Consider the following 23,709-nt stretch of genomic DNA (forward strand, 5'->3'; position numbering starts at 1 on the left):
TTATAGTTGATAAAGTTTTAAATTTGGATATTCTTCTTACAAGAATATTGATTATATATATCTGTATGTAATGGAGGTCAGCTAGTAAGAACTGTGTGAGTAAACCTTGCTCCCCTGGCCTCAAGATGCACACTAGCCACAGACACTAGAGGCTGCGGTCTTTAGCATCCTTGATATAGTGCCCCCGCCTCCTATGCTGGAAACACCGGTTTAAATCCCACTTGGAGCGGTGCGAGCAGAACTGGAGGGGTTAAATTGGTGCCGTGATCCGGATGGGAGAGTGAGGTTTTATATATATATATATTAGGGCTGGGCGATATATATCGTATGCGATTGTCACGCGCATTTCGTCAGTAAAGCCAGTTCCCTGATTACCGCTATATCGCCATCACCTGCTTTCAAATGGAGCGGCATTTCATAGACAGAGCCGTAGTTCACTGACAAGCCACGCAATATCGCGTTTATTATCGAAGGGAATTAATCAGGGAATCGGCTTTACTGACAAAATGCGCGTGACAGTCGCATGCAATATATCGCCCAGCCCTAATATATATATATATATATATATATATATATATATATAATTTATTTACACATAATAGTTCATACTTTAAATATCAGCCATAACATGAAAAATATTATTGGTTTATCAGTATCTGATACTGTTCCCTGACCAACCTGAACAGTGGAAACAACTTGGTGACCAGTTAAGACCTGCAAACCACTTTAGTCTGGATTAAGCTTCTTCTTTTTTCAGTAAGGTTTCTCTGTCCGTCTCTCTCTCTCATCCTGGTGTTTCAGTTTTACTGGACACCATATACAGATCCCTTGGGACAAACTAATACATCTCATATAATTGACAGTGTAGGTTCTGTGTCACTTCTAAAACTGAATGTCAGCGGCGTGTGTTTGTTAGGAGGAAGTGCAAAGTGCCAATCGATAAACCATTGGAGCAACAGAGACACATTCTGCCTATGGAACTGCCACAACATTCACAGGAATCATAGGGAACCAGATCTGAGAAAGAAAGGCCACATTATTTTCGTTAAATTCACAATTCCGCACACTTTCTTCAGTTTCATAATGTTTAGATTTATATTTCCCAACAGTGATGCCAGATCGCTACTTACTACTTCCTATCAATACTTTCTTTCAATGTTGTCATAAAACAGCATTTGCAACCCAGTTTACTTCAATGATGAAATATATTTCAGAGTGAAACAGAATTTCAGTCAAAACAGGAATTGATTAAATAGTGAAAAGTAGGAGATTGGAGGAAGGTTTGAAAAACAAGAGGGATTGGTGATGTCACTGAAACAAAATATCGTTTCAGAAGTGGAGAAACTTGTGACTCCATACATACTCATTTAACCAAATATTGCATTTTAATAGCAAAGCATTTTTCTGCTAACATTTCTGCTGGCTAGACAGGCAGTAATTGGTGACGTTAAAAATTCAGTGGGATCTACTGCTGCCAAATAATTGCTTTATTGTCGGAAGGGACGAGCACCTCCAATTAGATTACAGACAATTCCAGGTCACTGCAAGATCGGACTGCAGCCACATATCTCGGCAGCGGCTAGAATTGACTCTAGTAGCGCTGTAGATGGTAGATGAATCACACACACCAACACACACACTGCTAACAAGACCCCAAAGGACGAGTTTTGAGGCTTTATTATATAACACAGCCCCACTGAAAACAAGAGCACAATGGAAATACGTTATTAGTCAGCACACAAAGCAGAAAAAAGACAAGAATGGTTTCGTATTTCTCAAAGTAATAAGAACTCTAGTCTATAATACTACGCATTGCATGTTATGTATTTATGTATAGTTCTGTCATGTCCTTCATGTAAAGAAGTGTACTTCAAACTAAATTCAGCAGCTCCTCCTCTACATCTGCCTCCTACATCTCTTTTACTGCCTGTTGTTTTGTATCATAAAGATGCAACTTTAGAAAGAAAATAGTGTGGTAGAAAAAGAGCAGGGGGAAAGACAAGAATAAGATTGTTCTCTATTGATCTTAAAGTGGTGTGGCTTGGAAAAAAATAACTCATCTATAATAGGGGAGGAAGAATGAAGCAATAATTCAGAGGTATTGAACGCTCCACTGCCGTGGGTATTGATCCCCCAGAGCTCTTGCCTTGAGCTCGTACCTGAAGAGGGGGGGGGGGGGGGGTGTACATGCGCCCTCTGGGAAGAAGGAGGGAAAGAGGTGAAGAGAGGGAGGGAAGTGGTGACATTCCCTTGCTCATTACTGCAGTACTATAGCAGGAAAAGGATAGAAGTTTTAGTTAAAGATGATCCATATAGTCATAGTGCTGTCAGAGCCACGGACCTGCTTGTTCCAAGAATAGAATCAGTATTGCTATTGATTTGATTGATAATTTTCAATTTGATTCAGTTCGTATGAGTTAGTAGATTTGATTAAAACAATCTTGGAAAGCATTCTTATAATGAAAAACTCATGCGTCATAGTGTTGCTAGATCACCGGACCTGCTGGTTGTAGATTCTGTTGTAGATTGAATTCATGTTGTTTAGTCCCATTTAGTACTTTTGGTTATTTTTTTAGTGATCAATACAGACATAGTTCTGTCAGAGTGTATGGTCTTCTCGTTATAGAACGCAATCAGTTCTTTTAAAGATTTGATCTGTTTTATTTATTCATTCACTTCATTCAGATCAATTTAGCTTGTTCTAAAAAAGATCCATACTGTGATAGTGCTGACAGGCCACTGGACCTGCTTGTTGTAGAATAGAATAATTTATTTTATAGGTTTGATTCATTTGATTTGATTCAGTTTGTTTGATTTGATTTAGACACTTTAAAAAGAATGTGAAAGACGATCTACAGTATTCAGTGCTAGTGCTGCCAGAGCCCCTGGTCTTGTTGTTCTTGAATAGAATTGATTCTATTGTAGATTTTATTACTTTGCTTTGATGTTATAGCTATCAGTTTGATTTTATTTACCTGGATTCAATTTGTTTGATTTGATTCAAAACCTGGTTTTAGAATTTATTTATTATACAGTACATTAATTCACTTTGACTCAGTAATTAGATTTTATTTCGTTTGATTTGATTCAAACACTGGTTCTAGAATAGAACTAGGTTAGATTCATTTGATTAGATTTGATCTGCTCATTTAGATTCATCATTTGGTTTAAATGCTCAGTTTTGTTTGAACGGTATAAAAAGGCATGAATCAATGGAAAAACAAACAATTTTCACATTAGATTTGTTCACAAATCACATTTAATAAAAAGTAGGGCAATTAATTAATCTGATATTTATCGCAAATTAACCACATGTATCAACATTGACTGAGAAATTACCCCCCAAAAGAACATTTAAAGTCATTATTGTGTTAAACGAGAAAAGCATCAAATAGACAAAAAGTAGCTTTATAAAGAAATATTTGATTTGATTCAACATTGAGTTTATGACACAATCTTTTAGGCTACAATGGCCATGATTTTTTCAGAAGCTGAATTTGAATTGGTTTGGTTGAACAGTTCGGCTACCAACATTCTTCAAAATATCTTCTTTTATGTTCCACATAAGAAAGTAAGTCATACAGGTTTGAAATGACATGAAGGTGAGTAAATGTAAATAAACAGAATTTTCATTTTTGGGCAAGCTATATAAAAAATATGATTTTTTTTTTTTTTTTTACATGATACTCTAAATTAGAAACTAAAACTGCCAGTAGGTGGCGGTAAATGTCTATGAGTAATGAGTCTAATGAGTAAGTCATTGCGTCATTCATTCATTCGATTCGTTCAAACGGCTGATTCATTCAGGAATAAAGTAAATGGCTCTTTTTATGAATGGGCCATTGAATCATTGTTTCACCTGATTGATTTCGCTCAAAACGCGTATTTATTCTGTAATTAAACTGCTGTGTGTTGCTTGAAGATGCACAACAGTTCTGCTCTGAATTCAGAATTGAGCAAAAACAGACAATATTGGGTCCTATAATACACCCAGCGCAAGTGTGTTTGCTAGTTTGCGTCCGGCGCCGTTTGCGTTTTCCCGTTCAGCGCCACGTCCTTAAATTAGTAAATGCATTTGCGCCAGTTAGCGCGGCCATGGGCGTGCTGGTCTAAAAAAGAGGTGCGTTCAGGCGCATTGCCGGCGCATTGCTATTTTAAGGAGCTGAAAATAGACTGCGCCATAGACCAACTCAAACCTGGTCTAAAGTCTAAAGTCAATGGCGCAATATTTTTTTGTTAGAGCGCGTTGGTAGAAACTGCGCCTCTGGGCGCGTCCACAGTGCGCGTTGACTTTGCTTATTACACACAGGGATGCGCATCACACAAACATGCCAAATATTAAAAACAAAAGGATTACAGTGTAAAAGAATATTATTGTGTAGGCTACATAAATATAAAAATGTAATGATGAATAGTCATTGCGTGTATTAGAAATAGGCTACCTCGGACACAATCGCTGCTAATTCATCCCACGCCTTCTTCACCTCGGGAAGCTTTGGTGGATTCCTGCTTGTCCCGTAGATGATCTGCTTGCGCGGTTTAACTTTGCGCACGAGCAGAACGGTTTCTTCGCTTGAAAAACGTTCTGCTTTTCCGCCAACAAATTCCGCCATGTAAATAGCAATCCGCCATGGCGCGAGCGCATCTCGCTCTTAAAGGGAATGGGAGATGACACTCTGATTGGTTTATTGAACGTTACGCCCATTACTCATTAAGAGAATAGGGACAACCCATTTCAAAAATGCGCCCCGGCGCACAGACCGTTTTTCCGTCGTTAAAATAGCAAAAGTGTATTTGGACACGTCCTGAGTGCACCTGCGCCGTGCGCTTCACACTTTACGTTTAGATCGTTAAAATAGGGCCCTTAGTGTCTAAAATGTAAAACAATATTAACTTCTTATTTATTGAGATGTTGTATAAAATCAATATTACATTTGCACTTGTTTTATTCAGGACAAAAACAGCACTCGTGTGATATTGCTTAACTATATCATATGATATAAATATGAGATGAAAACTTATACAGGGGCATTTTTGCCCTGATATCTTGAATTTTAGGACCATTCTAACCACATTCTATAGGCTTCAGTTGTTGCCCTGCTTCATGTTCGTCACCAGTCATCTACATAACTAATTTATTAAATAAACGCGTTCAATCGACAGCCCTAATAGAAAGCATTAAGGTCTATTGAATCTATTAATCTAATGAATCTATTGGATTTTGTGTGGGTTGGGCTCTATAGAGCGAGTGTATGTGCAATAGGCAATTATGTAGCCAACTACTACCCATCATACCACTTTACTGGCTCAAATTAAGCGAGGACTTACCTCATGCTTCCCCGTCTCCTCTTTCCTCACTATCCCTCTACTCACAACATTCTCTCCTCCAGGTCATTATAGTGAAATATGATGAGGCCTGGATCTGCCCTCATGAAATTTCAATAAGCATTGATCTCTGTGATTGCAAGAGATTCTTCTCAGAAAGCGAGGGATAGAAATAAGTGAAACGAACGCAGAGGGAGGGGGCATATTTGCTCATTAATTTATTGCCAGTGATGTTCTATTCATATCAGTATAGAAGTATCAGCCAATCGTTTTGTGCTGACAGCTTACAGACGATTCATTGATCTTACGTTGTCTTTGTGGACACTAGTAGACAGTATTTGCTTTGGCTCAGGATGTTTACTTGCCTAAAACCAAAACAAAAACCCAAATTTCTTACAAATCCAATAAGTTCAGATAATTTAGACCAGCCGTATCACATACAGCCGTCAGATTCCCTCGTCCTTGAATGTATCCCAAAGCTAGGATCAAGTCAACATACAGTATGATATCAACTCTATAAGTAGAACTTCTGTAGCTGCATTGGATTGTTCCCCGTTGCCATGCTAGTGTATAATTTCATTGTTCAAACCGGTATTCTTTTAACAACTCCCTTCTGAAACATTTTGAGCTGCTAAATTAGCTAGTAGCACAGTTAGATACTTCTCTCACTTAGGCTATTTTTGTCTATTTAACCGCTAGAGCTACCAAGGGAGAACTATAAACCAACATCCCTGTGCAAATTGATGCCATGTGGTATTAATACGAGGAAAACAATAAAACAGTTTGAAGAAGTGGAGTTGGGCCAAGCTATAAATACTTACCGTGTGGTTAGCGCTTGTTTCGCATGTAGTGAATACTGCACTTGGCTACAGTGAAAAGTTAGGCCAACAACAATCCCACTTCCCCATTTTGGGAAGAGACCTTTTTGTACAGTAGATATATTTAAATAGTTAAAGGGCTTCATTCTCCTCCTGAGAACTTCATTCTCTTGAGTTTGTCCCTTGTTAGACCCCTGAAGTAACTTAAGGGATTATTTCCTCTATAGAAATTGACTTTATATGTCTCAATGCCCTTGATATCTCTGTGTTCTTTAAAGTGAGGGTTAGGGGATGTGGTGAGTGGTGACCAAATCAAAAAGTATATCAAATTGGAAACTCATATTCTCTTGAGGGACACGTTGACCCGCAGTATCAGCCTGTGTTGAAAGTGGAGGAAAGGTTCTTTCATAAGAAACAGCTTCTTCAAAAACACAGTTCTCGTCGGGTTATTTTTCTAAATGGGTTTGGAACGTGAGTCCAAAAATACTGTGGTTTAAGAAGGCGTGATTGCCAGTGAATTTTTTTTTTTTTTTTTTTCAAAGTGGGCACTGGGCACACAGTAACTTGCAAATTTATTTTGAAACATTGTACTGTAAATTCTGCTATTTGATGAATTTGATTAATAAGTTATGATAATAATATAATATAATATAATATAATATAATATAATATAATATAATATAATATAATATAATATAATATAATATAATATAATATAATAAATATAATATAATATAATATAATATAATATAATATAATATAATATAATATAATATAATCAGTGACTGCAAATTTATTTTGAAACGTCAATATGTTTTACTGTAATTTTTGCTATTTATTATTTAATGCATAATTTGATTAATAAGTTGTTTATAATATAATATAATATATGATGTAATAAATAAAAACTAATATTGTAACAGTGACAACTAATGAAATTAGCATATTATATTATATGATATTATATTATCATTTATCATGTATAATATCATATAATGTTATATTATATTATATTATATTATATTATATTATATTATATTATATTATATTATATTATATTATATTATATTATATTATATTATATTATATTATATTATATTATATTATTATATAATATCATATCATATTATATGTTATGTTATATGTCATATCATATATCAATCATGTCATGTTATGTTATGTTATGTTATGTTATGTTATGTTATGTTATGTTATGTATGTTATATTATATTATATTATATTATATTATATTATATTATATTATATTATATTATATTATATTATATTATATTATATTATATTATTATATAATATCATATCATATTAGATGTTATGTTATATGTCATATCATATATCAATCATGTCATGTTATGTTATGTTATGTTATGTTATGTTATGTTATGTTATGTATGTTATATTATATTATATTATATTATATTATATTATATTATATTATATTATATTATATTATATTATATTATATTATATTATATTATATTGTATTATATTATATTATATTATATTATATTATATTATATTATATTATATTATATTATATCGCATCGCATCGCATCGCATCGCATCGCATCGCATCATATCATATCATATCATATATCATATATCAATCATGTCATGTTATGTTATGTTATGTTATGTTATGTTATGTTATGTTATGTTATGTATGTTATATTATATTATATTATATTATATTATATTATATTATATTATATCGCATCGCATCGCATCGCATCGCATCATATCATATCATATCATATATCATATATCAATCATGTCATGTTATGTTATGTTATGTTATGTTATGTTATGTTATGTTATGTATGTTATATTATATTATATTATATTATATTATATTATATTATATTATATTATATTATATCGCATCGCATCGCATCGTATCATATCATATCATATCATATCATATCATATATCATATATCAATCATGTCATGTCATGTTATATTATGTTATGTTATGTTATTAATGTAGATGGTAAGTAATTGTAGTTAATGTACATGTTTTAAAGCTTATGTCACTGAACCAGGTAAATTATGGTTAAATAATATTTCAAATAATTCTTTAAGACAATTCCTTGTAAAAAACAAATCCTAGTGTTTTATCTTTCCCCACACGCCTTGGGAAGCCCTTTGTCCCCACTCTCTCTCTCTTTCTCTGTCTCTCTCTCTGTCGACCTCTGGGTCTCTTGGTAAGTGAATGTTTTCCCCAGGCTGAGTGAGAGGATTGGATACAATGTAGAAATCAATGGCAATAAGAGAGGAGTGAAGTACTCCTGACACATACAAGCATGTGAATGTGTTTCCTAGTGCACTGACTCATCCATCTCCATATCAATTTATTAACAGATGCCCCGCGCACAGGAATACACACACACACCGGTTCCTGACCGCATTTCTTTCTCCTTCAACCAGACAGGTGTTTCAGATTAATTAGATATTATCAACCAACATTTCCAAGGAAACGTGTAATTGAAGGTCCTTTATTACGGTAATAACTGTGAACAGCAGTACTTACACAGTCATTAACCTATATGTTCTTAATTGCCACATACTAACTTCAATATAACTTAAACAGAATTTACAGTGTCTTAACCATCTGCTCCAACCGACAGGAAAGTACCTTCGTTTCATGCCCCAGCAGCCCCTAACACTCCCTCACACTCAAACTGTCCAAACCACTCTCTCTTTCTCTCTTCCTCTTTTCTCTCTTTCTCCTCACACGTCCATCCTTCAACAGCCTTGGGACCAGACACTCATTTGACGTGTTATTTATGAACATTTTGCAATACATGTTCTTGGGATGCCATTTTTAGATCCCATTATGTTTTGAACCACATGCTAACCAAAAAACAGCACACATCTTGACACCTGTAAAACACAGACTGTTATGAATATATAATATAAATGCAGAAATTAAGGCAGAAAAAAGATTTCATGAAATGTTTCAGCATTGTTAAAACATGATCCAGAGTAAATGCTCTGCACAATAAAAAGTCTTTTTTGCTATTTGCTTTTGCTATTAATTATTAAATTAAATGTATTTGTAAATCGTGTTTTGTCTTTAAGTTATATCTAATGTTGTTCAGTTATATAATATAATATAATATAATAATAATATAATATAATATAATATAATATAATATAAATCTTTCATTAAATGTCATGATTGACGTCATTGTTGCTATTGTTTATTTAATATATATGCCAGTGAACTATGTATATGTATATATATATATATATATATATATATATATATATATATATATATATATATATATATATATATATATATATATATATATATATATATATATATATATACGTGTGTGTGTTACTCTAAATAGTAATTAATTACTAGCCACTAATTATTCTCTCTAAACTGTATTGCATTGCTTATTACCAATTATTTTCTAAATCCCATATCAACCTTGACCAGAAGAACAAGGATAGACATGAAACTGCTTTTTTGATTCTTTCAAATAAATAATATAAAATTGCATAAATTATTCATGAACTGACCAAAGTATTAAAAGGGAGACTATTTAATTAAAAACAACTGTGTAACTGTGATTAAATTACAAATTAAGAGTAATCCCTTACTTTACCTATATTAAAGTAATTATATATATATATATATATATGTGTGTGTGTGTGTGTGTTTGTGTGTATGTATATATATATATATATATATATATATATATATATATATATATATATATATATATATATATATATATATATATATATATATATATATTTATATATATATATATATATATATATATATATATATATATATATATATATATATATATATATATATATATATATATGTGTGTATATATAATATGTATTATCTCTCTCTTTTGAAATTGTGTTTTGTCTTAAAGTCCCCCTGTGCTGAATCAAGTTTTTTTTAATGTTTTTTATATGTCTATGTAGTGTTTTAATATGCTTTAAGACAAATCATGTGCAAATTCATCAGTCAACAACATTTCTGAGTATTTTCTCCTTAAAAATGCAGTGTATCAAGGACAGACTCAAAAACGTGGTTTGAAATTGCACCTGTTCTCTACTTCACAAATATATTGTAACCAATCCCGTCAACATATGGGCGGGGCTTTAGCATTTCATTAACTATACTGTGAAGCAGAGCGGTCTCAAGAGAAGGCAGGCTATCCCGGTATATTTTTCTGTATATATGAAAAATCGGGTACCTTTAGCAATATAGTGAGTGAATTATGTACAGTACATGATGCATATTACGATGTTGTGATGAAATATATGCCTTTCTCCACTGATGTCTGAAGCGTTTCAAAGTATGCTGATTTTTAGAAGGCAGCTGCTGACTCTGAGATGGCAAATGGGGACATGTTTTGTGTAATATTAGCAACACATTATTTTTGATAACATAGTCAAGCCAAAGGCTAATCATATCAATGACCGTTATGTGTCCAACGTTGTACAGAGCGATACATAAAATGCATTACCATTGTGATACATCAACTTGAAGACGATCATGTATAATTCACTCTTCCTATTCTTCTGAATCAGTTTCTGGTTCAAACATATATGGCTGAATTAAACCACTTGCCATCGGGTAACGTTTACCACAGTTGACCGATTGGATCAGGTAATCTGAGCTTGTGTGATTGAGTGGAGGCGGAGACTAATTTGCATATTCACAGATCCGCGTATACTAAACGAAGCAAGGATTTTTCAAAGGAAAAACATTTAAATATGTCATTTTGGTGATCAAAGATGAGTTTTAAAGGATAAAATGATTGACTACAGGGGGACTTTAAATGCTACTGCAGTCAGGAGTTTTTGTTTGGTCCCCTACTTTAAAGTAGGCTCTTAAAACTGTGGCACTTTACAAACAATCATATGCCATCATAAACAGATCTTCTTCTACTTCCATTTTCTGTCCATTACTGGAGCAAATGGTGTCAGATAGCTTGTTAATATCTCTCCTGTCCTCCATCTCATCCCTCGCTCAGACTGAATGACAGGCTTTCGCGTTTTTGACAGCATAAAGACTTTATGCAAAGTAATTGCTGCGCTAAACGTAAAAGCATAAACGTCCTACGATTACATGCTATATGCGCTTCCTGCACTTAACACGGGCGTAAGAATTCCCAACAATTTAAAATGACTTCCATTAGAACTGTTGTATATATTAATATTGCATTTTCTACAGAGTTATTACTCTGGGTTGTAGCTGTATATTTAGAAAAAAAAAAGTTAATTTACACCAACTAAATGGCCATGTTAAGTTTTATTCCAGAAATATGAAGAGCCTTTTATTCTTTGCAGCCTTACAATTGTCAGCCAAAAAAAAAAAAAAAATGTTCTAAAATTACATAAAATTTTATTTTTTTTTAAATTTGTCTCTGCTTTTGTTTGTAGCCCTGAATGAGCCCACCATAGACTACGGTTTTCAGCGGTTACAGAAGGTGATACCTCGACATCCAGGAGATCCTGAGCGCTTGCCAAAGGTACGAATAGCGTTTCCACTATTTCCACTACTGTTAAACAGAAATGTGCTGTTGAAATGAGGTGTTTGTTGAGTAACAGATGCTAAATGAAGTAATTGTCCTGATTTTAGTGAATATATATACAGTATATACAACAGATTTGCTGAGAGCTTTTTCCAGCCGTGTGATATCAGCACTGGAACCGATTCACCGTTTGTATCACTCCACTTGTGGTGACTGTCATAACAGTCGAGCAAATCCACCATATTTTATACAAATACTACTTTTGTTGTGTCACAAAATGTAGTTTTAGGAGTTTTTAGGCGAGAATGTAGTTATTTAGACCTCAAATATGTGACTCATATATAAACATAGCGCCTATTTTACAATTTGTTTAGACTCTTTTGGAGATGTGAGCTCCAGGAACATTTGTTAAACTGTCAACTTGAGATTTGAATCCATGGCACAGAAGAGGATTTTTAAAGACACTGCATTGTTGTTTCTTATTTATTTATTCACTTGTGCCGTCGAACTGTTGTATAAACGCAATATCACATGAGTAGCCATGCTATATGGCTGTATATCAGCACTCTGTGATTACTTAGGGCACTCGTGTGATATTGCTCATTATATATATATAATATTGCCAACTGAATGAATGATAGCTGATTCATATTTAAAGCCTAATCAAATGACTTCATTGAAAATCCATGTTGGGTGGGCTGAAACATGAATCATTATACAGCTGTGTGCATTTCATCTGTATAACATTCCTGTATGACATTCCTCTATCTCTATTAAGTGCTTCCAGATCCTCTTTCCTTAATTCAGAGAGAGTGCTACAACATTAGCTATAATATCAAAGTAAAGATTCTCACTTATGAAGCACTGAGATGGCGGGCCGCGTTGTTATGTCATCATTGTCTTGGTGATGAAACTCATATGGTAATAATTCTGCTTGGATGAACATTAGAGTCTGTTGCAAAAGGACAGAAAGAGTTGCATCATGGAAAAAAAAAAAACTTTCTGTCTGTTGCTGTTGTTCTACTTCTCCATGTATATTGAGCCATGTTTTCCATGTGCTGTGTTTGTTGTAATGTCATCCTCTGGTTGTAACAGGTACTCTATATAGTGCTTTAACTGTTTTTCAGGTTGGGCTATTTGGTCTTAATGAAACCATGTTGTTTAGTTCTGTAAATAGTCCAAATAAGCTAGAGTCACAGAATGGAGTTATTTGGTGCATGTGTGTCCTGGAGCTCTAGAAATATTGCATAAAACAGGCTTTGTTCAATCACTGTGATTCACAGTTCAAATCTCACTTATACCGGGAGTAGGTCAGATGTCAGGAAACATTGGCTTAGATTTCGGCAAGTACAACGTGTTCCTGGATCAACTTTCTTGTTGGTCCTGGAACAACATTCTTATCGACAAATCCATTTTTAGGGGGTGGGGGGGTGTTAGGATTTAGACCTCAGTTTAGGCCTGAGGTTTGGGACTAAAGCAACATTCTTCAGGCCCGTTCGCACCAAGGACGATAACTATAATGATAACAATAAAGATATGTGACCCTGGACCACAAAACCTGTCTTAAATCGCACGGGTATATTTGTAGCAATAGCCAACAATACATTGTATGGGTCAAAATTATCGATTTTTCTTTTATGCCAAAAATCATTAGGATATTAAGTAAAGATCATGTTACATTAAGATATTTTGTAAATTTCCTACCATAAATATATCAAAAATGTATTTTTATGAATGGATATGCATTGCTAAGGACTTTTTTGGACCCTCAGATTCAAGATTTTCAAATAGTTATATCTCGGCCAAATATTGTCCTATCATAAAAACATAAAGTTTAATTATTCAGCTTTCAGATTATGAATAATTCTCAATTTCAAAAAAATGACCCTTATGACTGCTTTTGTGGTCCAGGGTCACATATACTTTTAAAAATCATTAAAAGACATTAATATAAGATAATATAATACAATACAATACAATACAATACAATATAATCATCAAATTATGCATTTTGTAATTAATTAATAAAATTAATATCAACAGTTAATGGACAGATATTTAACTACAAGAATATTATATTATATTATATTATATTATATTATATTATATTATATTATATTATATTTATTATATTATATTATATTATATTATATTATATTATATTATATTTATTATATTTATTATATTATATTATATTATATTATATTATATTATATTATATTATATTATATTATATTATATTATATTATATTATATTATATTATATTATATTATATTATATTATATTATATACATCTTTTTTTATTTGTTTGGAATATGACAAATCTTTGTCCCAGAAATATTTATTGCAAATATTTTCTGAATAAAACATGTACTATATTTATTTCCTTATGTTTTTGACACTTTTATCAGTAATTAGAAAAAAACAATAATAGATATTATTGACTAAAGGTTTTAAAATTCATTTTTCAGTGTTTCCTCAACATTATATTATATTATATTATATTATATTATATTATATTATATTATATTATATTATATTATATTATATTATATTATATTATATTATATTATATTATATTATATTATATTATATTATATTATATATTTAGATGAGATTGTTTCTGAGCTTTTACATTGATATTATATTATTTTTAAAAATGATACATTGATGAATCAACCTATCACAGTCTTACTTTAGACAACCACTATTCTCTAGCCCTGAAATCTGATTGGTTGATAGTAATATTGTTCCAGACCCAGCAATAATGTTGATTCAGGAAGTTGGTAAAAATACTGAAACTTCAAAAGTTCCCATTCAACATTAACCTTCTATTTAGGAGTATTGAGTGTGTTTTCTCGTTTGGATTATTCTGTTCGTTTAACAAGAGTGTATGTTTGGTGATGAACTATATACATGTGAGTATATGTTTAAGAGTGGGGTGAGTATGTGTGTGTGTGTGTGGGTGAGTTTAAGAGCACGGGCACCCAGAGGTGATCCATCATGGTGAAGTCAGCTGTCCAGCGGTGCCTCCCGGCAGGTCAGCGATCGAAGTCTCCGCTGGCCGGACTTTATTATTGCTCCACCACCAGTAATTGAGTCACAGCAGAGGGTGTGTGTGTATGTGTGTGTGTTTGTATGCGCGTTTGTGTGTGTGTGTGCTTGAGAGGAGGAAGAGAAATTATTCCAGCACACTGGCACCTCTGACATTCAGAACAGTGTTGAGCTCAATGAAGAGGTCGGACATATGGAGGAACAGAGAATCATACATAATCTCTCGCTCTCTCTCCATCTCTCTTGTCTTGGCCGCTGTCCCATTGGCAGTGGTGGCGCCACACACATACACACACACACACATGCTCTGTTCCTCTCCGCCCCATCGATTTTCTCGTCCTTATTGAGGTAATAACAGTTTGTTGACGGGGCTCTCTTTTCAACTGCTCACCTCAATCATACCAGCCAAACACAGGGACGCCAGAGAGAGAGAGAGAGAGAGAAAGACTGGCACACACACATATGTCTACCTAGCCATCTAAATGAGGGCATACCATAGACTTCTATTGTTTTTATATAAAGCTAATTATAGACTATATAATTATAGACAAATGGTAAACCAAACCCAACTTCTTTTTTTTTTTTTTGAAAAAAAAAATCTTCATGAACATTTTTTACCCTTGAGGATATGGGCGTACCTGATTTTCCCTAAATATATTTACTGACTGATTGATTGATTTATATATTTATTCATTTATTTTTAATTTTTCTAAGTTGCAGGAATAGTTTTCTCCTCAATGTATAGCTAAGTAAACACACAAAACAAAGAAACTTATGGGAAGCTAAGCATAAATACATATGGAAAAAAAACTTTAACTTACATTTCATGTAATTTTACTGTAAAATACTGTTAAATGTACCTTTTTGGAAGTAAAAAAGGAACAAATCATGTTTACATTTTTACTATATTCTAACATACTCCTTTTTTGAAGTTTAACAATTTGATTATTCTCAATATATGTATTTATTTGTTTTTCACACTTTTTTCAGTCATTAGAGAAACAGTTATGTAACAAAAGTGTCCTTTTTCAGTTGTTTTTCTCTCAGTTTATTTTTATAGTGTTGTTCCCAGATCAAACTCAGACACAGACAGACATGAGAGCCACAGAAGGACAGACGGTGTAGTAGCCCGTATAAAAGGATTAGAGAGGACAACAGAAGTGTGAATGCTCTACTGGACATTTACATTGACAATGAGGTCTGACATGGACCAACACAACCTGCCCATTTTGGTCCTTTTATTGATCAGTTTTTAGTATTTATGTTCTTAAAGGAATAGTAATTTTCATGATTCACCCTGTTGCTTCAGTTCTTCATGACTTTATTGATTCTGTGAACACAAATAAGAGGTTCAAACCGTTCAATTTACATTTTGAAGCTTCGAAAAAAGAGCATGAAAAAAATTATGTGATAAAAATGATATGTCTCCGTTTATTCAAAATGTTCTGCAGCCATACGGTAACTTTGTGTTAGGAAAAGACCAAAAGTCACTCTTTATATTACAAATAATGACCCATTTATTGAACCTTTTGACAAAATTCTAAAGAAAAAGTTTGCATAAAAAAATTTTTTTTTAGTATCATATTAGATACATAAGGCTTTTTATGGCTCATATAGTATGATATATATATATATATATATATATATATATATATATATATATATATATATATATATATATATATATATATATTCAGATGCCCAAACTGATCAAAAATATGCAGTTTTGTGCAGTTGCTGATGTTTATATGGCCAAAAAGATGAAATTATGATGACTTGTAATGTAAATCAATTAAAAATTATAGCAGTATTGCAGACTGCTTACATAAAATGCATATAAATATCAGTTGTCACTCTATATCTCTCAATAATATAACTAACTAAGATAATATTTAAATGCTTAATATGATCAAAACTCTGTAGTTTTTATTGTGGGGACAAAACATATAATGCAATTTAGTACAATGATAATTGAGCATTTTAACATGATTTTTCTAAACATTGATGTATGGATAATCAAGTAAAACGACTTCAGTCCAGTTTATTTATAAATAATATTGCTAGCAATGTAAAGGTTATTCTTATGTCATTAAAGATTTCACTGCAAAAAGACATGTACAACGACCTGAAGGTAGACATTTTTTTCAGAATTAAATGCTTTTTACTTACTAAAAAAAGTATAAACTATCAATCAGACGACAGAAGGGAGATTGTGTATTGGCCATATGAATAATTTAAAACATGTTTTAGGAATTACTGAATGAAAACCTTTCCTGGGAAGCTAGATTTGCTGATATCATTGCATTTGAAGTTGTTGTCACCGGTTTATGATGTCAGCAGAGTTTGTGATGATGTCATGCTGCATCAGATATGATCTAATCAACATTGCGAAGGGCTTTTATCGGCTATCAAAATGATGATCCAAACATGATGTGCTGCTACTTCCTGTAAAGTTTGGCATGTTGGGGAAATCATGAATTGCTGACACAGTGCCATTTGGGACAATTATGGATTGTCTTTAACCTTATACACTCGAAAATATGATTTTTCAAAGTTGTACATAAAGACTATTTGAGTACGTTTTACAAGAAAATACTGTTTCAGTTTTTCTTCAGTGTTGTAATTGTTTGCAATTTCTGAGTAAAAATTGTTGTTGTAGTTGTTTGATTATCAGTTTTGTTGTCATTCACGCTGCATACATTAGAGTACATAAATGCCTGCACTCTAAAATAAAGTGAAAATATTAGAATTTCCCAAACGAACTCACTATGGATGAGTCGATGAAAAGCAAAATTGGCGTACACTCTAAAAAGTAATTCAGGAGACCTGTTACCTCAACTTAAATAAATGTATGATTGCAAGTTAATAAAATTCTAATTTATCGTTTTAATTACATTTTTAAGTTGCAAACATTATTTTGTAGAGTTCTGTTGACATAATAATGTTGATCATTACATCAACGTAATATCTTCTGTAATTTAAACTCAAAATTTTGCATTAATTGGCTTTTTTAAAAAATTAGGTTGTAGTAACTTAATGGAATTGTCTAGATAACTTCGGAAATTAGGCAGTGGAGTTCTAGTTGCTTTAGGACTGAAAAAGGAGAATAAATGATAAGTGTTAGTGTTTAATGCTGTTGTGTTTGACATTTTTGTGCTTAACCATTGTGCTGAAGATTAGATACATGAAGGTAAACAGTATACTGACTCTATAAGCAATCAATGTGCTAATGCCAGTGACAAGTAATATCTTACATAAATATACATGTTAAATAAGTTATGTTAGCATTTGCTTTGATAGCTGTTGATTTGAACTGAAATAGATAAGATTAGGGGGAATTCAGGTTGAGTGGGACACTTTTTCCAAGTCATCTCACTAGCAAAAAGTGTCCCAATCACCCAATTGACCCTAAGGCCGTGTGTCCACCAAAGCATTTTTAGCTAGCTGAAAATGTTAGGCGCTCTGCTAAAAATGTCTAGCTGTGAGCGCTTGAGAGCCCTTTAGCAGCGCAGAGTTTTTTTCAGTTGTGACGCTTTATTGCTATGAATATCCACGGCACTTTTACTTGTAAGTGATTTTGCAGACCAGCAATATTATTTTCTCATCCATTTTTTTTCCGTTCTCTGCTTGTTGATGTTGTTGTACAGCAAGAATGTTGTGACAGTTGGTCGGTTTTGTATTGCCCCACCCCTCCTCCACTCTGATTGGACGGCTGGCTAAAAAGTGACAGTGATGAGTGCATCGTTTTACTCAACGTTGAACACTCTTCAACTCGAGGCGACCGGTAAACAGTGCTGAGTGCTCAGTGCTTGAGCGTGAAAAAGACGCTCAGCGCCTCGTTACACTCCTGCCATTTAAAAAACGCGGCACTCCCATTGAAAACAATTGGAAAAATATGCTAGCCATTGGAAAAAATGCTTTGGTGGACACACAGCCTAATTGGTTCCAGGGCTGCAACTCTCGTAGTTGGAGTAACTCAATTTTTTTCAAGTAATCAACTTAAAAATTTGTGTTTATGCTACAAATTATTAAGTTCTACCAGAAAGACTCGGGAAGCAAAGAAACATCTGAATACGATTTATTCAACAGTATGAATGTAAATATCATTGATAAATGAAAAAGTTCTTTGGCGTAGGCCCCGTCCATAGTACAATCCGGAGGGTAGCAGACGTTTGGGTGACGTGTAATGATTGGTTAGATAATGAGCAAGGACGTGCATTAGAGTCTTCCAGGTAGAACTTCCGCTAAACGCTCCCATTTCCTCTAACTCAATGTAGCTTGTTGGTTGAACTCAAAATTGTCATAACTCAAAAAAATTGATGCAAACTGTTTTCTTTATTTTTTAGAGTGTAGAAAAAAAATTCACCCAGAAATTGCTAGTAACACATTGAATTAAACATGAATTTTTTTAAATAGAAAAACTGAAAGGTTTTTTTTTTTTTTTTCATTTCAAAACATACTCTACGCCAATAATCTTTTATTTACAACTTCCAAAGGCATAGAAAAACTTCTAGTGTTTCTTATTACACTTGTGATGTATAGAGCTCAGTGTTTCTGCTATACAGTATTCATCATCGACCTCTGCTCCTCATCTTTTCTGCTGCATCTGATTGATGTTTTGGCTAAACTTACACGTACTGGGAATTCACTGCCTCCGGGCCGCCCCTCGTTCATTCAGGGCCTTTCGCTCGCCAGTATCCCTTTCACGCTCCCCCACACTGGGCCGCAGAGGGACTCTCCTCCGCCTCCTCGCTCTCTCCGTGGGATCTATCGCTCTAACAGCTCCCCGTGACGATAATGAGAGGTTAACACAGTGCCAGCACGGCCATAATTGAGTGAATTTAGCACCTTGGACAGCGCACTAAAACTCCTCATTGCTTGCCTGACCCCCCATCAAGTTTTGTTTGTGCGTTTGTGTGTGTCTGTGTGTGTGTGGTGCGACACACCCCAGGCCTGATTGGAAGGCAATATGTTCCAACACAGCACTCGCACACATTGTAAGGGGTAAGATCCTGGTGAAGGTTGCGTTCAGATGGGGGGGAGCAATTTTCTGCCTGTCACTCGGTTAGCTGGAGCAGCGCCCTTCTGCATTAACTTCTCCCACACACGAACATATAGGACTGAGAAATATAAGGAAAATGCTGTGTTTGAGGACTGTGTGAACAGTACTTCAACATAAGTATCTAACAGCAGTACTTTTATGGGAAAAAATACATATAAAAATGATCATTATATGTAAATCTACTAATTTTGTGAACATAATCTTTGTAAACTGTTCATAAAACCATTCATTCATGCAACAATTTACATTTATATACATTTTATTTACATTTATACATGGTTTTGCAAACAATTTGCATCTATATCAAGTCAGCAATTAACATAAGAATGATTTTACATACAATTTTAGATTTTTATCATTAGGTCCATTTAAGAAAGGGTTTATGATGGATTTACATTTATAACAATGTTTTTACAAAAATGGTTATATGAAAGTTTCTGCTCCCTGTTTCATGAATGTTGCCCAGTGTGTTTATTTAACCCTCTGGTGCTATTCGGTCATTTTTGACCGAAAAATGTTACTTTATTTATTTATTTATTTATTGTTTTCTTTATTGGAATGGTACAAAACTTGGTAAAGGTTTTGGCACTTGCTATGTGATCACCCAAAAAAAAAAAAAAAAAAAAAAAAAAAAAATCATGGACATGATTTGAAAAGGTTAAATGGTCCTGAAAAAAAGATTTGTCACACTTGAACTCCTCGCAGTCCAAAATGACCACATTGGAAATGAATGGGAAAAAATTTTTGGTATTGCGCCCAAACAAAATCTTACTGAAAGCTCATTTTTTGAGATATCAGCCTAAAATTTGGATCACAACTTGTTTAGATATACGGGTTTGATTTTATCGCAGTTTTAGAGTAAAACACTGTGTTTTTTTGGGAAAATATATATTTTATTTAAAATTGAAAATAGTATTTTGTGCATTTTTCATAACAATAAACGTAAAATTCTATAACTTTTTTAAGTTTACTTAGACTTTTTCTGCCAAGTGTCATCTTTAAAAAGAGACCAAACTTAAGTCTGTGCTCCAAAGCATTCAAGATTTATGACAGTTTAAGTTGGAAATTTCATTTTCAGGTCTGTGCTCAAAAACTGATTAAATGGATTATAACTACTGCATAAAAATAATTTAGTACTATAAAATCCACTAAAAAGACAAAATATTAAATAAAAAACATTATCGAACTAAAATATAGTACATTAACTTCATTGGAGAAAAAAAGAAGTCATTTTTGACCACCACGCAAAGATTTTTAATATCTTAATAACTTATTAAAATAGCATTTGAGATTCAACATTTCCACATGTAAAACTTTGGTAAATGTTTCAAAATCACATATACATTGTGATTTTGTGAAAAATGTGAAATTCGTGTCATTTTTCCCGAAGGGTATTTTGACTTTTATGACAAACCTGCATGATACGATCCATGTTTCATCATTAATTCATTGTTTGTGAAAATTTGTTCAAAACACAGGATTTAGTGTCTGAACTTTTACTTTTATTGTGCCATTTGTTGCAGTTCTCCCCTGCTTGCACATCCCATGCTAGTTTGATAATGTGCAGATATTGCACAAGCCACATAATCACATTGTTAAAACAATACAAAAGTCACTAATGCTTTCCAGCCATTGCTCTTAAACAATCATGACACCCGTTGTCCTTCTTCTCCATCATGTGACTGCACAGAAAAGCGTATGTTAAAGTAATTACTTCTCATTAGCAGGAACGCATCGATTCCATCTCTGATGTACCGTCATCGCAAGAGCTCTTACGAGAGCTGGCTCTCTGCTGAGTTATTGCCCAGTACTGTGGAACCGAGTGACCTTCACTGCAAACATAGATTGCATTGTCCTTCCTCAACGCAAAGCAGATGTTTGCTGAAATACTGCACTTTTTCATCCTGACAGACACAGAACAATTGAGCAAACATCAGCTCCATGTGTTCCACTTGGCTGTGACCAGTGATGTTATTAAACAGAAATTCAACCCTTTTTTCATCTGTGAAAGAGAACAACATCACATTGTATAGTTACAAGTGACAAGTATTATGGATTGTACATTTATAAACAATGAACTGAGGATGAAAGGGGTCCTAAATCTTTTCTTGTGTGTTATTTTGCATATAGGAAGTGATTTTGAAGAGAGCAGCAGATCTGGTGGAAGCACTTTATGGAATGCCCCATAACAACCAGGTGAGGAACATTATCATTGATACATAACTGTTCACCATCAGTTTGCTCTTAAAGGGATAGTTCACCCAAAAATAAAATGCTGTCATCTGTTACTCACCCTCAGGTTGTTCCAAACCTGTATACATTTCTTTGTTCTGTTTAACACAAAGGAAGATAATTTGAAGAATGTGAGAAACTGAACAGTTCTAGGGCACCACTGACTTCCACTGACAGCATTTTTTATTTATTTTATTTTTTGTACTATGGAAGTCATTGGTGCCCCAAAGCAGCCTGGTTATCTTTGTTCAGCGGCGTAAAAAAAAACCTTCTTCAAAATATCTTCCTTTTGGAACAACTTGAGGGTGAGTAAATGATGACACAATTTTTTTTTTTTGGGTGAACTAATCCTTTAACACATTTTGGAAATACAGTATATGGGTGTTTCTGTCACTGTTTTTGGCAATGAAAAGTAGTTTGGCCCTTAGTAGTTTAAATTTGACTGCTAATAATGTCCAACAGTGTACGTACTGTACATCACAGAAGAATTATGTCATTTTTTTGTCATTTTTCCCTCCTGGTCATGAACATTTTCACCACGTGTCAAAAGATGTATTGGGTTTAATACCATTCTGTAATGGAAATGACAGTGGTGGAAATGGTATTTCAAACATTTTTTTAATTTTTACTTTGTTTTTATAAGGCGACTTTCATATAGCTAGCATTTTTAATACACACAATTAAATAACATTTTCAAACTTACATAATTGGAAAATTACAACATGATTGGAAATGGAACAAAATGAAATTATTGCACTCACAATGTAATGAAAGCACACTTTTCACTGCCACTGTTGTACACAAACTTTTGAAGAAAAAAACAATATTGGAAATGATGCCACAACAGGATGTAATTTGTTTTGCATATTTAAATACACACATACTCATGTATATATTTAACAAAAATATATATTTATATATAATATAAATGTTATATAAATATATTTAACACATGTATGCATGTAAATATTTCTTAAATACATACATGTATGTGTGTGTATTTATATACATAATAAATATACATTGTACATATATTATGTAAACACAAACTTTCATTTTGGGTGTAATTAATTGTTTGACAGCACTAGGATTTGTATATATAATTAATTTTCATTTAGATTCACACAGTTTTATAAAGTCTGGGTCTGACACAGTAAAGGGTACCATTTACATATAATTAAGCATTTGAAAATTAGGGGGAAAGAAATATGATAAAAAGTGTGACCTTCATATAAGGAAACTTAAAAACATAGATTATTAAAAACCAAAAGTTGAAAAAAACAAAAAAAAAAAAAAAACACCCATATATACAAAGAAAGTGTTAAATTGTGAGAGATGATGAATCATTTTCCTTAGGAAATAATTCTAAAGCGAGCAGCGGACATTGCTGAGGCCCTGTACAATGTGCCACGAAACCACAACCAGCTGACCGGCCTCACCAACAGCTCCGTTCATGCAAGCATGATGGGAGTGAACTCCTTCACTGGACAGCTCGCCGTGAACGTCTCGGAGTCGTCTCAGGGTGGAAACCAGGGTGATAAATTGTTTCTCCCTCTTTTTCCCTCCTCACACGCACACAAACGTGCACAAGTATGCTCTAGTGATGTTTAGGATAAAGTTCATCAAAGCTGTGTATAGTGCCACACTATTTTGATGTAAGTTAAGTTGACTGAGTTTTGTGT

At 33.3% G+C, this 23,709-nt stretch overlaps 1 protein-coding gene across 6 annotated transcripts in view; it reads left to right on the forward strand.

Annotated features, from left to right (window-relative positions):
• ebf1b (EBF transcription factor 1b) overlaps positions 1–23,709 on the forward strand; it is a 183,848-nt gene that overhangs the window by 117,854 nt on the left and 42,285 nt on the right. For 4 of the 6 annotated variants that reach the window (XM_067375546.1, XM_067375549.1, XM_067375548.1 and 1 more), the window contains exons 11-13: positions 11,587–11,675; positions 21,926–21,991; positions 23,384–23,561. In XM_067375546.1, the coding sequence (XP_067231647.1) occupies positions 11,587–11,675; positions 21,926–21,991; positions 23,384–23,561 (333 nt within the window). Of the gene's footprint in view, positions 1–11,586; positions 11,676–21,925; positions 21,992–23,383; positions 23,618–23,709 lie in introns of all 6 variants that reach the window. The other 2 variants (XR_010893562.1, XM_067375547.1) reach the window with 2 other exon arrangements.

The sequence above is a fragment of the Chanodichthys erythropterus genome, chromosome 22, assembly GCF_024489055.1.
Source record: "Chanodichthys erythropterus isolate Z2021 chromosome 22, ASM2448905v1, whole genome shotgun sequence".
Lineage (NCBI taxonomy): Eukaryota > Metazoa > Chordata > Actinopteri > Cypriniformes > Xenocyprididae > Chanodichthys > Chanodichthys erythropterus.